Raw genomic sequence first — 15,597 nt, 5'->3', positions numbered from 1 at the left:
TCCCTCCCCCCCCCTTTTTTTCCCCATTTTTATTAACGGGTATTTCTTATTTACATTTCGATTGTTATTCCCTTTCCCAGTTTCCCGGCCAACCCCCTTACCCCTCCCCCTCCCCTTCTATATGGGTGTTCCCCTCCCTATCCTCCCCCCATTACCGCCCTTCCCCGAACAATCATGTTCACTGGGTGTTCATTCTTGGCAGGACCAAGGGCTTCCCCTTCCACTGGTGCTCTTACTAGGATATTCATTGCTACCTATGAGGTCAGAGTCCAGGGTCAGTCCATGTATAGTCTTGGTAGTGGCTTAGTCCCTGGAAGCTCTGGTTGCTTGGCATTGTTGTACATATGGGGTCTCGAGCCCCTTCAAGCTCTTCCAGTCCTTTCTCTGATTCCTTCAACGGGGGTCCCGTTCTCAGTTCAGTAGTTTGCTGCTGGCATTTGCCTATGTATTTGCTGTATTTTGGGTGTGTCTCTCGGGAGAGATCTACATCCGGCTCCTGTCGGCCTGCACTTCTTTGCTTCATCCATCGTATCTAGTTTGGTGGCTGTATATGTATGGGCCACATGTGGGGCAGGCTCTGAATGGGTGTTCCTTCTGGCTCTGTTCTAAACTTTGCCTCCCTATTCCCTGCCAAGGGTATTCTTGTTCCCCTTTTAAAGAAGGAGTGAAGCATTCACATTTTGATCATCCCTCTTGAGTTTCGTTTGTTCTAGGGATCTAGGATAATTCAAGCATTTGGGCTAATAGCCACTTATCAATGAGTGCATACCATGTATGTCTTTCTGTGATTGGGTTACCTCACTCAGGATGATATTTTCCAGTTCCATCGCTTATTAAGTTTAAATTACAGGTATTTAAAGAAAGAAATATAGATTAGCAAGACTGCTAGCTTTACAGTCAGTCTGTTAATAATGGAAATACAAGTTTTCTCACACTTTTCATATGTATAAACATCAACACATCTTTCAAGACTAGCATTATAATAAGAAGGCTACCCTACATGAGAGGAAGTGTTCCAGGTCGCTTTATTTTAGAGATTTAGAGGTTAGATATAATCTTGGGAGTGGGAGTTTGTTTTCTTTCTTTGATTCCTTTCAAAGTTGTACAGTCTTTTTTTCTGTTAACTGCTAAGATGCTTGCTTACTTGAGATCAAGACAAAGCCAGGATGTCATTACTTGTAGAATATAATATGGGCCTGCTTTAAAAATACAGTATGAAAGATGGGTACTCTTTATACCAAGTTGTGATTTTATCTCCTCCAGATATATATGTTAATCATACATTAGAGATTCACAGGTCTTTACCTCCTGAATGTTGGAATCAAAGGCATGTTGCCACCACCACCTGTCATTTAGGCATTTTTCATTGGAATAATTTATCAGTTTTTAATTAAGTTGGATTTATATTGGCAATTTTTTCTTCATATACTAGCCCCATTTTTGCCAGTTAATTACATATATTACTTTTTCCCACAAGCAACTCTCACTCAGCCCTCAGTGGACATTTAGTATGTACTTTCTATCAACTGCATCGCTTATTACTAAACTACAAAGCAATTACTATATAATATTAAACCCTATAGCCTAGGATAAAATTGGGTCTTTGAGGCCTATTGCCTTCTTGTGTATTTGAGTCTTTTCCTCTCCTGAGTGTGACCTTTTTCATGTGAGATTGTGCTTGTTTGTGATGTATACATATTTCTGTCTTTCTCCTTGCTGGTTTATTACTCTTGCTTTCCTTTTATTTTCCCTGTGTAATTATTTTTATACTCCTTCATGTGTTCAATGGCCAAAATATTTTATACTTTATTTTTTACTTAAATAATTTATGACGTCTGCTTTTGTTATTACAGAAGACATTTAAAATACAGTTCTGTGATTTTCCTGCCTTTCTCTGCAGATATTTACAGGGTTTACAAACAAATCACAGCACTGTTGATTTCATTTTCATTATCAGTTTTATAGGTAAAAGATGAAGCCAGGCACTGTGGCCTTACCAAAGGAGCTTCATAAAAATGTGATGCTGAAATATTTTTCTTGCAGAAGTTATTTTATAGAAACTTTGTATTTTAGCAACTTCGGTGAAATCTGTCATAAATAAGAAAATTTAATTACTGATTTTCTTTTATTTAAAGGCAATACAGAGGAAATGAAGGGCAAATGCGGGAGTTACAAGATCAGCTTGAAGCTGAGCAATATTTCTCTGTAAGTGAAAATTATTTTTAGTATACAATTTAAAAACTGACTTAAACAAGAGCCTTTAAGAGTTTTTTTTTCCTGCAAATTATATTTCTTTTCAAGGTTCGTGATCTATTCAAATTGTGAAGGAGGAAAAAAAAGACCTTTTTGTGCAATTTTTCAGCAATTACTCAGCATCCAATTATAGCTGTAAATAATAGTTTGATAGCTGGACATAGTAATTCGGGCCTTTAATCTTAACACTCTGGAAGCACAGGCAGGTGGATCTAGAGTAGCCAGGGCTACAGAGTAAGACCTTGTCTTAAAGACTTTGTTGCATGGAAATCACATGCCTGATGTACAGCACTTGGAGGTTAAGGCAGGATTGGGATGGAGTTTCTTGAGTTTTCCAGTCCAGAATGGGCATAATAATATCAGATTGTGCTCTCTAGTACCATCTATCTTGCAAGCATAGTTCATATAATTAAATACATGGTTTTAACTTGGTGTTTTGTTTGCTTGTGGCTTTTTCTTTTTCAAGACTTTGGGTTTGTTTTGTTTTTTGAGATAGGGTTCTTCTGTGTATCCCTGGGTGTCCTGGAAATTGCTTTGTAGATCAGGCTAACTCTTAAGTCAGAGGTCCACCTGCCTGGCTCCCAAGTGCTGGGGTTAGTGTTGCCGCTTTCGTCGCCACCCAGCTTGATTGTCTTTAGTGATTTGTTTTGCCTGCAGGAATGTCTCTGTGAATCTCCTGGATCTGGAGTTACAGACAGTTGTGAGCTGCCATGTGGAAATGGTTCTCTAGAAGAGTAGCCAGTGCTCTTAAACTGTTGAACTGTCTCTCTACTCTTGGTTTAACTTGTTTTAACTTTTAAGAAAATAAAACTTTTTAAACGTTTAAGATAAAGAAACTGCTGAACAGTTCATAACTTACTACAAGCACTTAATTCCTATTACTTGTTTTACAGACACTTTATAAAACCCAGGTAAAGGAACTTAAAGAAGAAATTGAAGAAAAAAACAGAGAAAATTTAAGGAAAATACAGGAGCTGCAAAGTGAAAAGTATGTCTGTTTTCCTTTGGAATAGAACAGAAAAAGCATTCATAAATTTAAGTTCAAAGGTAGGGAGTAAGGGTACCATCATTCTGATAAGGCTAATTTATTGGGCTAACTGATATCAAATCAGATGAGTCTACCCTAAGATTCAACAGATAGTGCACTTATGTACGTGCAGGTAAAATACTCATACACATAAAGTAAAAATAATGTTTTAAAAAACAAAGAGCAGGTAATTGTGGTCATAGTTAGGGATAGTTCACTACCCAAGTTCTCTAAGAACCTACAAAAATGCAGGAAGTGTACAGATAACCAAGATGGCTTGTCTAAGAGAGAATCTTAGAGACAAACAGACAAATGACGTCACCTAGTCTCTGTAAATGCCAGTTCTGAAAAGTTAGTGTTTTGAGACAAAATCTTTTGTACCTAAGGCTGGCCTTGATCAGTCCTGCTCCCTCTGTTTCCCAAGTAGACAGAGCTCAGGACATGACCACTAAACTCCAGCAATTCTGCAAAGCTTCAAAGTGTATTTTCTAATAACATTTCCAAATAGTTTACAGTGGTTTGAATCTTTATGTTTTCATAATCTCAAATATCAGATAATTTAGTTTAATCTCTCAGTACAAACTTGGTCAAATTAAGCTCCAGGAAGTATAAGGAACTTCCCCTGTAAAAATGGGGTTGAAAGTGTCTTGAATCTGACCTCCTGTTATACCAGTGACTTTTCAGTCTTGCTTTGTTGCCTTTATTCCAAACCCACAACAGTCTTTCTAAAATTAAGAACGTAAAGAACTTAAAGAAGTTAAAGACTTAAGAAGTTAAAATTGTTACCTGTATTAAAAAAGGTGGATTTAAAGTTTACTTTAAAAAGTAGAATCCTTGGTTCTGTCATTTAAAGAAAGTTGTATGGATTTTTTTTTAAGGGGGAGGGGCACTTTTGGGTTGTTGTTTCCAGAGAGATTCTCACTTTGTAGTCCAGGCTGGCTCTAAATTCTCAATCCCTGTGCCTTAAGACTACACTTGTCAGAATTACAGATGTAAACTATCATGTCTAGCAAGGTCATTGTTTTCATTTACATGATCAAGTAAGGAGATTAAACTGAATTTGTTTTTATTCATTTCTCGGTAAAATTGTTACAGAGAAACTCTTTCGACTCAGTTGGATTTAGCAGAAACAAAAGCTGAGTCTGAGCAGTTGGCTCGAGGAATTCTGGAAGAACAGTATTTTGAGTTGACTCAAGAAAGCAAGAAAGCTGCTTCAAGAAATAGACAAGAGATTACAGATAAAGATCATACCGTTAGTCGGGTAAGTGATGAGTGAATATCTGAGATTGTGAAAATTTTTCACAGTTTAAGGTATTGGGGGTATGCATGAATATATACTTATGCTTCTTACATATAGAGTGACATTTCTGTACTTGTGTTTATTTTATCTAAAACAGTTCGTAATGATAGAAAGTCTTATTCAGTATACTGGGCTTTTTTCCCCTACTGTAGATCTATTTTTTATTTTATGTGAAGAAATGCTTTTTTCTTTTAAGATTTATTTATTTTATGTATATAAGTACACTGTAGCTGTCTTCAGACCCACCAGAAGAGGGCATCAGATCCCATCACAGATGGTTGTGAACCACCATGTGGTTGCTGGGAATTGAACTCAGGACCTCTGGAAGAGCAGTCAGTGACTGCTGAGCTATCTCTCCAGCCCACTTATCTTAAACTCATTTTTTATTTTCTATAATTTATTTTTTATTTATTTATACTGTGTAAGTGATGGTATAGACTAGATTTCTTTGAAGTTCAAAGAAGCTATTCTGGAATAAGAAACTCGTAGTTAATAGTCAACTAATCCATTGTGCAAAAAAACCAATCCTACAAATTCCCTATTCTTATGGTTCATACTGTAGTCTATATAATAATGTGGGATAAATGGGAGTTACAAAAGCTTTTCTTTGTTAAATTAACAAGTACTCTGATGTAAGTGTATTAGGTTCAAATCCTGGCTTTGACTCTTAGAAGTTAGGTGATCTTGGTAAATCTGGAGCTTAGAGGATTGAGGCAATCTGCCAAGATCACATAACTTATCATCAAAGGCAAAAGACCTGAATTTGTATCTCTTTAACACCCACATAAAAACATAGACATGGCTACCCATGTATATAGTCCCAACACTGAGAGTGGAGACAAGTATGTCCTGAGGGCTTCCTCAACAGCCAGACTAGCCAAAATAATGAGTTTCCTGTTCAAGAAGAGACCCGCCTCTGTCCTATAGGGAGCTGTAGAGGAGGATATCTCACATCCTGCTCTGGAGTTCATGTGTGTGTGCTCCAACACACGCACACAGGCACGTGCGCAAAAAACCTTGCAAGCATGGTAATGTATGGCTTACAGTCCCATACTTAGTGACTGATCATTAGGTCTAAGACTAGCCTCACTTACATAGCTTCAGGCCACCTGGACTGTATTACTATATTATATCTCAACTGGTTCTCTCCCCACTTCCTCCCTTACCCAACCAAAGAGGGGGAAAATAATATTCCTTCCATAAATTGTTTAATCATTGTTATGATTAAAGAAAAACAATATACTTAGAATAGTTGATGCTGGGCATGATATTTTCATCATCTTTAGTGAGGAAACTGAGTCACAGGAAGATGGCTTGCCCAGGGTCACATAGGTTATTAGTAGAGTTGGAAATAAGAACATTTCCTAGTCTTCTGTCTACTAATCTTTAAAATATTTTTTCACTTTATTAAATATATATATATATATACATAAATGCACATGTATATGTACACATACTTTTTGGAATGTAATTGTTCCTAAAACATTTAGAAATTAATTAAATATTGAGTTTTTTTGTTTTTTGGTTTTTTTTTTGGAGCTGGGGATATATTCAATTTCTTATTGGGAGGTTAGTTTTGTTTTTTCAAAACAGGGTTTCTCTGTATAGTCCTTGCTGTTCTGGAACTCACTCAGTAGACCTGGATGGCCTTAAACTCAGAAATCCAACAGTCTCTGCCTTCTGTGTGCTGAGAATTAGAGGTGTGAGTCGTCATGGATGCCTCATTCATGTATTTTAAACTGGAAACTAGGCATTTTTTATACTTCAGCAATGTTTGACCTGCTTCACTTCTAGAAGATGTTATAGAAGATTTTAAAGATGTTTAGCTTTCAGTATGAAATAACCTTTGTGTGCTTTATTTAGCTTGAAGAAGCAAACAATGCGCTAACCAAAGATATTGAACTACTAAGAAAAGAAAATGAAGAGCTAAATGAAAGGATGAGAACAGCAGAAGAAGGTACGTAGTTTCCTTAACAAATGGCGGTGTGGGGCTAGTAGAGAGTTCAGTGATGATGATGATGAGCAGTGGCTGCTCTTGCAGAAGACCCAGGTTCAGTTCCTAGGACCCACATGCTGGCTTCCATGTGGGGATTGGACCTCATCTGTAGTCCAGCTCCAACTCAACAGCTTCCTTATGGTTTCTAAAAGAACCAGGTATCTGCATGTTATCTGTCTCCAGACAAAACATTCATACATAAAATAAAAACCATTTTAAAGAAGTTTGAGAGCTCATCCATTAAGAGAGCTTGTTGCTCTTCTAGAAGCCTCAAGGTTGGTTCCCTGCACCCACATAGGACAGCTTAACACCCCTGTAACTCCAGCTCCAGCTCCAGGGAGTGTGATGCCCTCTTCTGGCCTCTGAGTGTCTCCAAATGCTCCATGCTCTAGAGTGGGCTGTTCATGATAATGCAGAGTTCCAGGTTAACCTGGTTACTCTGCCAAAAAAGAAAGAAAATGTAATCATAATTCTAAGATGAATCTGTAGTTATGTTTTACTTTTTTCTGTTTTTGTTTATAAAGAATTATTTATTTTATGTATATGAGTACATTGCCGCTGTCTTCAGACACACCAGAAGAAGATATCAGATCCCATTACAGATGGTTGTGAGCCACCATGTGGTTGCTGGGAATTGAACTGAGGGTCTCCGGAAGAGCAGTCAGTGCTCTTAACCACTAAGCCATCTCTCCAGCCCCCTTATTTTGGGCTTTTAAATGCTTGTTTTCATATATTGACTAACTTATGTACCCTTAAGAATTATATTAATAAGCAGTCCCAGTACTTGGGAGGTAGAGGCAAGAGAATTGGGAGTTCAAGGGCAACCTGGGTTACATGTAATTGAAAAGAAACAAAATCAACCAGTTATTGTAATAAAATTACTGAAGAGTACTATGTATTACTGTGTAGTGTATGGTAATTTTAATAATTGAGAACTTCATTAATTTGGAATGCAGGTAAAAGTATTTAATGTTGCACAATAACAGTTTATACAATTTATTGGCAGAATATAAATTGAAGAAGGAGGAAGAAATAAGTAATCTTAAGGCTGCCTTTGAAAAGAATATCAGTACCGAACGGACCCTTAAAACACAGGTACATTTGCCATCAGCTCTTCCCAATGGTTTGCATTTGAGTATCATAAAAATCAGAAACCTAATAATTGTTCTATATGTGTGTTTTTACTAAATGAAAGGCATAGGGTTTAGCTTTTCATTAAAACAAAGAGTGTATCCCTGTTAGATATAGAAGACGTACATGAGATGCATAATTGATCACAGTGTATATCAGAACGTGATCACTAGTCTATGGCAAGTGTATAATGACACAGCTCAGTACTAAGGCAGTTGCTTAGTATACATGAGGACCTGAGTTTCATCCCCAGCACTGTAAGAGAAAGTGTGATGTGGATTGAAACCCTATTTTTAACTGTAGGAAACAATGAAGTGAAGATATATTAGATCAAAAGCCAGAGAGGTAGCTTGGGAATAAGAAAGAAACTCCAGGGTGGTAGCTTACCAATTTTGTTTTGCATTTGAACATGCATCTAGGTCAGTTTTTGTTTGTTTGATTTTTGTCATTAAAACTTGATGTCATAACATGAAACCCTATCTCAAAAGAAAGGTGGGGGACAGGGAAGGCAAAAAAATGGTGTGTCTTACTAAGTCGCCCAGTAGGTCAGAAACTGAGTGCTACAGTTGTTAGTTTGTTTTAAAAAGACAGTAATTGTTTTCTTCTGCTTTTAATATAATTTTTAAATAATTGAGGACAGTCAGTAATTTTATTTATAAGTAAGTACATGTTAGGTTTATTATTCAATAATCTAAATATGTATTAAAATTACTTAGAGGTGGGTACCTCATCTTAAGGGGAACTTTACAATTAACCTTTCTTTCTTACTGATCCTTTATGTTGTAGCTAAAAATAATCTTTTATAAATGTACTTGAATCCCTCAAGTACAGATTTAATCTTTAGTATAAAACAGAGATTGTGAAAGAAAAGATGCATTTATTACATAAAAGTTCATGTGTCTATGGAGGACCTATCAACAAAAGTTTAAATGAGACAAACTGAGGAGAATACTTGCCAACAAAGAATTCTAGTACAATAAGAAAAATATTGTCTAGCAAACATTTGAAAAATACTTAACCTTAATAATAAATCAGGAAATGGATATTAAACAAGACCTGAAGAGACAGTTCTACACTTAAAAGCATGAACTGCTCTTGTAGAGGACCTGGATTCAGTTCACAGCACATAACACTGAGTAACTTACTACCATCTGTAACTTCAGTGCAGGAGACCTGACACCTGAGGTTTCTGCTTGCACCCACATTCATACTCAAATATAGACAAGCATGTACAAAAGAAGACTGCTCTTCTAATTAAAACAATGAGGAGGCATATTTTTAATGGCCATTATTTAGAGATTTAAATTAGACATATTTAGGTTGGTCTATTTATTCTATTTTTCTACATGGAAAACCTAAGAAGCTTAAATATACATCCAGAAAATTGAAAGAAATGCAAAAGGCTTTAGTAGAGGTTGTCTTTGAGGAATGTGGTGCCACACTGACTTTTCTTTCTTCATAATGTTTCTGAATTCATTTTTAACGTATGTGTTAGATTTTTATTGCAAACTCTAAATATGCATTAAAAATTATTCCAGGGTACCTCATTCCAAAGGGAACCTAATCAGTGTAGATGAGGTCTAATTTAGGACTTTTTCTCTCTTAATGGGGTAGGATCTACCATTTTCATGTTTTATATTCCTACAGAAAAAGCCATGAATTATGGCCTCCATGAGTACTATGTATACATATGGTAGACACATTCAAGTAAACAAACACTTGTACACATACAATAAAAAGAAGTCTTTAAAACATAATAATAATGTAGAGAGCAATTGAGGAAGACACCAAATATCAACCTTTGGCCTCTGTCCACATGTATATACACATGAACATACACACCAGTACACATAAGCATGGCAAAAGAAAAGGGGTATCTATATGACCTAATCAGATGGTTGGTCCTCTTGCCTTCCTACTTGCCCAAAGGAAAGAGACCTCTCTGTCTGTTTTTTACCTGTGCTTTCAATGCTTTCTCTACTGTTCACATGCTTTTCTTGGCTCTCCATCTCCTAATCCTCTAAGAAACATATGGAACAGAGTGCAGTGGCATACTCCTTTAATCACAGTGTTCATGAGACAAAGGCAAGTGGATATGAGTTTAGACCAGTATGATCTGTGTAATAAGGCCCAGGCCAACTACCTACATATTCAAGTGATGGGGGTGGTGTGGGGGGAGAGAGAGGAAAGAGAGGAAACATGTGGCACATTCTAGTGAACTTTTCTTAATTTCTCAAGGGGTCTTCATAGGGGCTGTCTCCATAGCACCAGTGCATGTATCTCACGTTCTGGATAGCTTATGTGTCTGCCTCCTTTACCAACTAGAGTATTTGGAGCATAGTTATATTATGTGTGCAGTAATATGTGGTATTATTGAATAATGAACTTTTTTTACAAGCCTTTCTTACATAAATAAGACATAGGTTTTAGTTATCTTAATCACTGCTGATATCCTAGCCTTGATGAGTTTGTTTTGTAGAAACATAAATTTGCACACAGAGAGGAGGAAAAAAATCCTGTATAACTTTGAAAACCAATACCTTTTAACAGACAGTAAAATTGAATAACTGCAGTATATTGATTCTCACAAATACTATTTTAATTCTTGAACAGGCTGTTAACAAGTTGGCAGAAATAATGAATCGCAAAGATTTTAAAATTGATAGGAAGAAAGCTAATACTCAAGATTTGAGAAAAAAAGAAAAGGAAAATAGAAAGCTCCAACTGGAACTTAACCAAGAAAGAGAAAAATTTAACCAAATGGTGGTGAAACACCAGAAGGAGCTGAATGACATGCAAGCGGTAAGGTCTGTGTATGTGCACCAGCACGGAGAGTTCATCTCCTCCCTTGTGTTAGTTTCTACTTAAACTAAGTCATGCTTAAAGTAGACTAACTTTGTTATGTATTCTAATCGATAGCGTCTAATCATATGCTCTAATACTAACATTTCTCTTTAAAGAATTTAAAGATTGTTTTTTCTCTCAGCTGCAGCATCTACTTTTCTGAAGTCAAAATACCAATCAATAAGTTATCCTTGTCATTTAATAAAAAACATGACAGTAACATAAACTTGTTTTGACTCATTCACATCCAGGCTTTGATTCTGTCATTTATGATTTTATTTTCAATTTTCTGTGCTTTTAGAATTAACTCATTTGGAGCCAGAAAATAGCTTACTGATGTTTTAAGTTATTTATTATACCTCATAATTTATAAAATAAAAAGAAAGAAAATTTTCTTAAAGTAAGGTTATAGGCTGGAGAGATGTCTCTAAGTATTTGTTATGCTCTTGCAGATAACCTGGGTTTGATTCCTAGAACCCATATGGCAGCTCACAATCATCTGTGACCCCAGTTCCAGGGGATCCAACAGGCACACATGCTATATATATATATATATATACGTTTGTGCAGGCAAAACATTCATACACATAAAGTAAAGTAAATCTTAAAAAAAAATTGAGTAAGAGGAAAAGGAATTTGTTTACCTTTAGCACTGAACTGAGAAAGAACCTAGTTTCTACAAAACATCATCATCTGTGGCAGTTGCAAGGCACAGTAGCAACTCCTGATCTGGCTACTTAGAGCAGCAGGAAGGCTGCTTGAGTGAAGACGTTCTGCACCAGTCTGGTCAACCAACCCCATTTCCCCAAGAAGGCCCAACCATAGCAATAAGCATCCACAATGTGTATAACATGTCCACACTCTGAGTTTTCAACTACTCGTTTACATTTCAGTTACGAATGTCGAAATTATTTGAGTCTGGTTATTTTTATTATCTTTTTTTCCCAAAAAAATAGCAATTGGTAGAAGAATGTACACATAGAAATGAACTTCAAATGCAGTTGGCTAGCAAAGAGAGTGATATTGAGCAGTTGCGTGCAAAACTTTTGGACCTTTCGGATTCAACTAGTGTTGCTAGTTTTCCCAGTGCTGATGAGACTGACGGAAATCTTCCAGGTAAGAATTGTGTTCTGTCACTCAGGTTTGCTCAAATAAACAGGTTATTCAAATGTACTAAGGCTGTTTGTAAGGAAACCCCTGAAGATGTTGAAAGAAAATATGTTGTTTTGTTTTGTTTGCCAACATGGGGTTTCTCTGTGTAGCTCTGGCTGTTATGGATCTCACTCTGTAGACCAGGCTGTCCTCATAGAACTCTCTGCCTCTCCCTTATCCTCAACCTCCATCCTGAGATTAAAAGTGTATACCTCTTTGCTCTGCTTTAATGTGTTTTTATGAGTACTCAGTGTTTAATGCTTATGTATTTGAGGAGACAGAGACAGAGAGAGAGAGAGAGGAAGAGAGAGAGAGAGAGAGAGAGAGAGAGAGAGAGAGAGAGACCAGAACTTTAGCAGCTGTAAGGAGAGAGAGAGAGAGAGAGAGAGAGAGAGAGAGAGAGAGAGAATGAAAGAGAGAGACCAGAACTTTAGCAGCTGTAAGTAGAAGCCTATCTATTATATTAGTGAGAACCCTTCTGTAGATTTTGTCAAATTTGTAGATTATTGGAAAAATAGAGAAAAGGTAATACAGTTAGAGAACAGGGAAGGAGGGACAACAAAAAAATGAGAAATAAATTCCTAATGTTTCATCTTTTTCCTCTTTCCCTAATTAAAGTAAATAAAATATAATAAATGAATAAATATACATTCTTGGCTTAATTGGAGTTCACACAAACACAAATTATATGATTCTAAAAAAGTTTGAAAAATGCATTTACAAATACTATGCATACATTATATGCCAACATTCTGGTTCAGTATTTCTGAAGTATTTGTTTCATTTATTTTTTTTAACTAAAATAATGGAAAATATATTTTAGTATATTTATTTCATGAGTAAAAAATATTTTATTAAGCCAGACAAGTAATACATTTCACCAGAATATACCATAATTTCTATTTTTCATAAAGTTGATAGACTGCTTTAGAAATTTTTTGTTGCTGTTCAGGAAAGTGCTACTTAAAGGGACCATGTCCTTAGTATCATGTGATCTCTGCCCTCATTCTTTACTACCATTACAGTTGCCTGCCCCAAATCAAGTTTCTGTGAGGGTAGATGGAAGGAAACAGTACTTCCTGTTCTTAAAGTCGGGGATTCCTTCTGTCTTACAGTGTTTGCCTCTCTTATACAGCTTCTGCCTTTGAAAACTTTTAGCTTTTCCTCCTAGGAAGATGGCTGTCGGTTAATAAGAGCCTCTGCTTTGGCCGTTTAGATATCTAAGGTCAGACAGGAAGCCCACTGTCTCCTAGACTCCGTAGCAGTGGGTACTTAGGTATGGTGCACAGGTAACTTGCAGGCGAAATACTCATAGACTGTACATAAATAAAGGAAATATTTTTGGTAGCTCTCTGAGAGAAGTCAGGGAAGTTTACTTTTGGGTATTCTTCATCATCCCTATAATTTCAGTATTGGAACTTCAGAAAAAAATAAAAGACAAGCTAAATCCTGACTTTCCTATTGGATGTAGAAATTTTAAAGGGTAATCTTTAGCAAAATCAACTTTTCCCCTCCAGGCTGGAAAATAACTCGGTGGATTAGAGCACTTGTTGCTTGGCAGAGGACTTGGATCTGGTTCCCAGCATTTTAATTGTAAACTACTTTACCCTCTTTGCATTACATATTTTGCTCCTCCATTGAACATTCATGTTAAATTTTTCACGTGCTATATGCTTAAAAATAGTTTTTTGACAAATAAAAAATCGGTTTTATAGTAATACGTAGGAAAAATTCTCTAAAGTATTTTAATATTCATCCTTAATATAGATGGTGTTTCATTCAGTTGTCTATAATAGTTCCTAAAGATGATTAAAATTTTATTTTTATGTCAGTTGGGGGCTGGAGAGATGGCTCAGGAGTTAAAAGCACTGGTTGTTTTCCTGAGGTCCTGATTTCTATTCCCAGCAGTCACATGGTGGCTCACAATTGTCTATAACTGAATCCTATGGAATCAGATGACCTCTTCTGGTGTGTAGATATACATACATACATACATACATACATACATACATACATTTTTTTTAAAGATCAGTAAATGAATTTACATATTATAAAAGGAAAACCTTGAATAGATAGTGATTTACAAATTAAAATAATGACATTTCTGTAAATACAGGCTACTTTTAGTTGAATGATTTGGCATTCCAATTGGTTGTATAAATGAGTGATGTGACATTATTTCTCGGAATTATCATTTAATACAGAAATTCTTAAATATCTTAGATGTCTAGTTTTCAGCCTCTTTAGTGCTTTTCATGGATATTTTGTCATCAGTTAGATCCAGGTTTCTCCTAAATTTCCCAATTCTGAAAATTCTAGAAAAGTATGTTATTTCTCTAATCACTGAAGTTCTAAAAGAAATTCTTTGTTTACTTGTTCTGTTATGGTTTCTTCCTGTCCCTAGTTCTGCCAGCTGGTCATCTGGCAGACTGAATATGGAGATTACCATAGAGTTACAGTTTGTCTGATGCCCAAATGACAAAATAACTTCTGTGTGATAACGGCCTCTTCTCAGGCTGGAGAGCCAGTTCAGCGGTTAAGAGCACTGGCTGCTCTTCCAAAGACCCTGGGTTCAGTTCCCAGCATCCTAATGGCAGCTCACATTTACCTGTAACTTTAATTCCAGGGGATCCAACACCCTTACACAGACATACATGCAGGTAAAACACTGATGCACATACAATAAGAATAAACTAGTCATTTAAAAAGGGGCTTCTTTCTCAGTCTTTCTCTTACCTTCTTTTGGAATTGTTGATTGTTATCTGAGGAGCATGTACGGTATAAAGCATTAGGAAAGCACTTGCTGTCAATCCTCATTGTCTCTTATTATCTGTTTCATTTTCTTTTTCATTCCCTTGGATCTTATGCTCTGTAACTTAAGCTGCAGAGTAGGGATCACTGAGTGAGTTTCTAATGTTCCAGGGTATCTGAACCTTACATACAAATACAGATAGAGGAGGCACCTTTCCTAATTCTTGGTGCAGTGATGGGTGAAAGTGAGCTATATGCAAGAATATGATATCCTGGGGAGAGATGGCTTAGCAGTTAAGAGCACTGACTGTTCTTACAAAGGTCCTTTAATTCAATTTCCAGCACCCACATGGTGGCTCAAAACCATCTGTAATGGGATCTGATTTTCTCTTCTGGTGTCTGTGAAGGTAGACTACTCATATATAAATAAATAATTTTTTAAAATATTATATCCTATAATCCAAGACTGTACAAATTTTAAATATGATGTATCACTTTCAAAGCATTTTGACAGTCAAATATTTAGTAATGACACCTGTTATTATTCCTGTAAGACTGAGCTTTCAGCTTTTATGTAAAGGGAATTTTTTATGTTTGTGAGTACAGTGTTGCTCTCTTCAGACACACCACAAAAGGGCTTGGATCCCATTACAGTTGGTTGTAAGCCACTATGTTGTTGCTGGTAATTGAACTCAGGACCTCTGGAAGAGCAGTCTGTGCTCTTAACCTCTGAGCCATCTCTCTAGCCCTGCCTTCCTATTACTTGTATGTGTTTAATATGAGATTAATATAGAAAGAGCTTGAGTTACCTTCATCCTAAGATAACCATCTCTAAAAGAAGCATCTTTATTTCTCAGACATTTCTAGTAAATTTTAGATATATTTAACCAGATTTGGTATTACACACCTCTGATCGCAACACCTAGGCGATAATGAAGGCTCACTTGGGCTACGTGGTAAGTTTAAGTAAGCCACTTAGTGAGGCTGTGTCAAGAAGTTAGAAGCTGGTGATGTAAGTCTAGTAGAGAGAGCACTGGCTGAGCATGCCCAGTGCCCTGAGGTTGATGCATAGCACCACAAAAGGCATAAACAATAATAGTAGCAACAGTTGCTATAAAAAGCTTTACTTAAAAATAGTCAGCA

At 36.4% G+C, this 15,597-nt stretch overlaps 1 protein-coding gene across 3 annotated transcripts in view; it reads left to right on the top strand.

Annotated features, from left to right (window-relative positions):
* The window catches only part of Rock1 (Rho-associated coiled-coil containing protein kinase 1), a 121,859-nt gene that overhangs the window by 98,032 nt on the left and 8,230 nt on the right, over window positions 1–15,597 (top strand). For all 3 annotated transcript variants that reach the window (NR_171200.1, XM_006254401.5, NM_001389239.1), the window contains exons 21-27: window positions 2,136–2,205; window positions 3,147–3,241; window positions 4,376–4,541; window positions 6,444–6,537; window positions 7,583–7,671; window positions 10,321–10,509; window positions 11,508–11,667. Coding sequence is in view for 2 of the 3 variants with exons in the window: in XM_006254401.5 (XP_006254463.1) it covers window positions 2,136–2,205; window positions 3,147–3,241; window positions 4,376–4,541; window positions 6,444–6,537; window positions 7,583–7,671; window positions 10,321–10,509; window positions 11,508–11,667 (863 nt within the window). In the remaining variant the exon portion in view is untranslated. The remainder of the gene's footprint in view (window positions 1–2,135; window positions 2,206–3,146; window positions 3,242–4,375; window positions 4,542–6,443; window positions 6,538–7,582; window positions 7,672–10,320; window positions 10,510–11,507; window positions 11,668–15,597) is intronic.

Source organism: Rattus norvegicus, chromosome 18, assembly GCF_036323735.1.
Source record: "Rattus norvegicus strain BN/NHsdMcwi chromosome 18, GRCr8, whole genome shotgun sequence".
NCBI classification, from domain to species: domain Eukaryota; kingdom Metazoa; phylum Chordata; class Mammalia; order Rodentia; family Muridae; genus Rattus; species Rattus norvegicus.
This window is presented reverse-complemented; position numbering and strand designations above follow the sequence as displayed.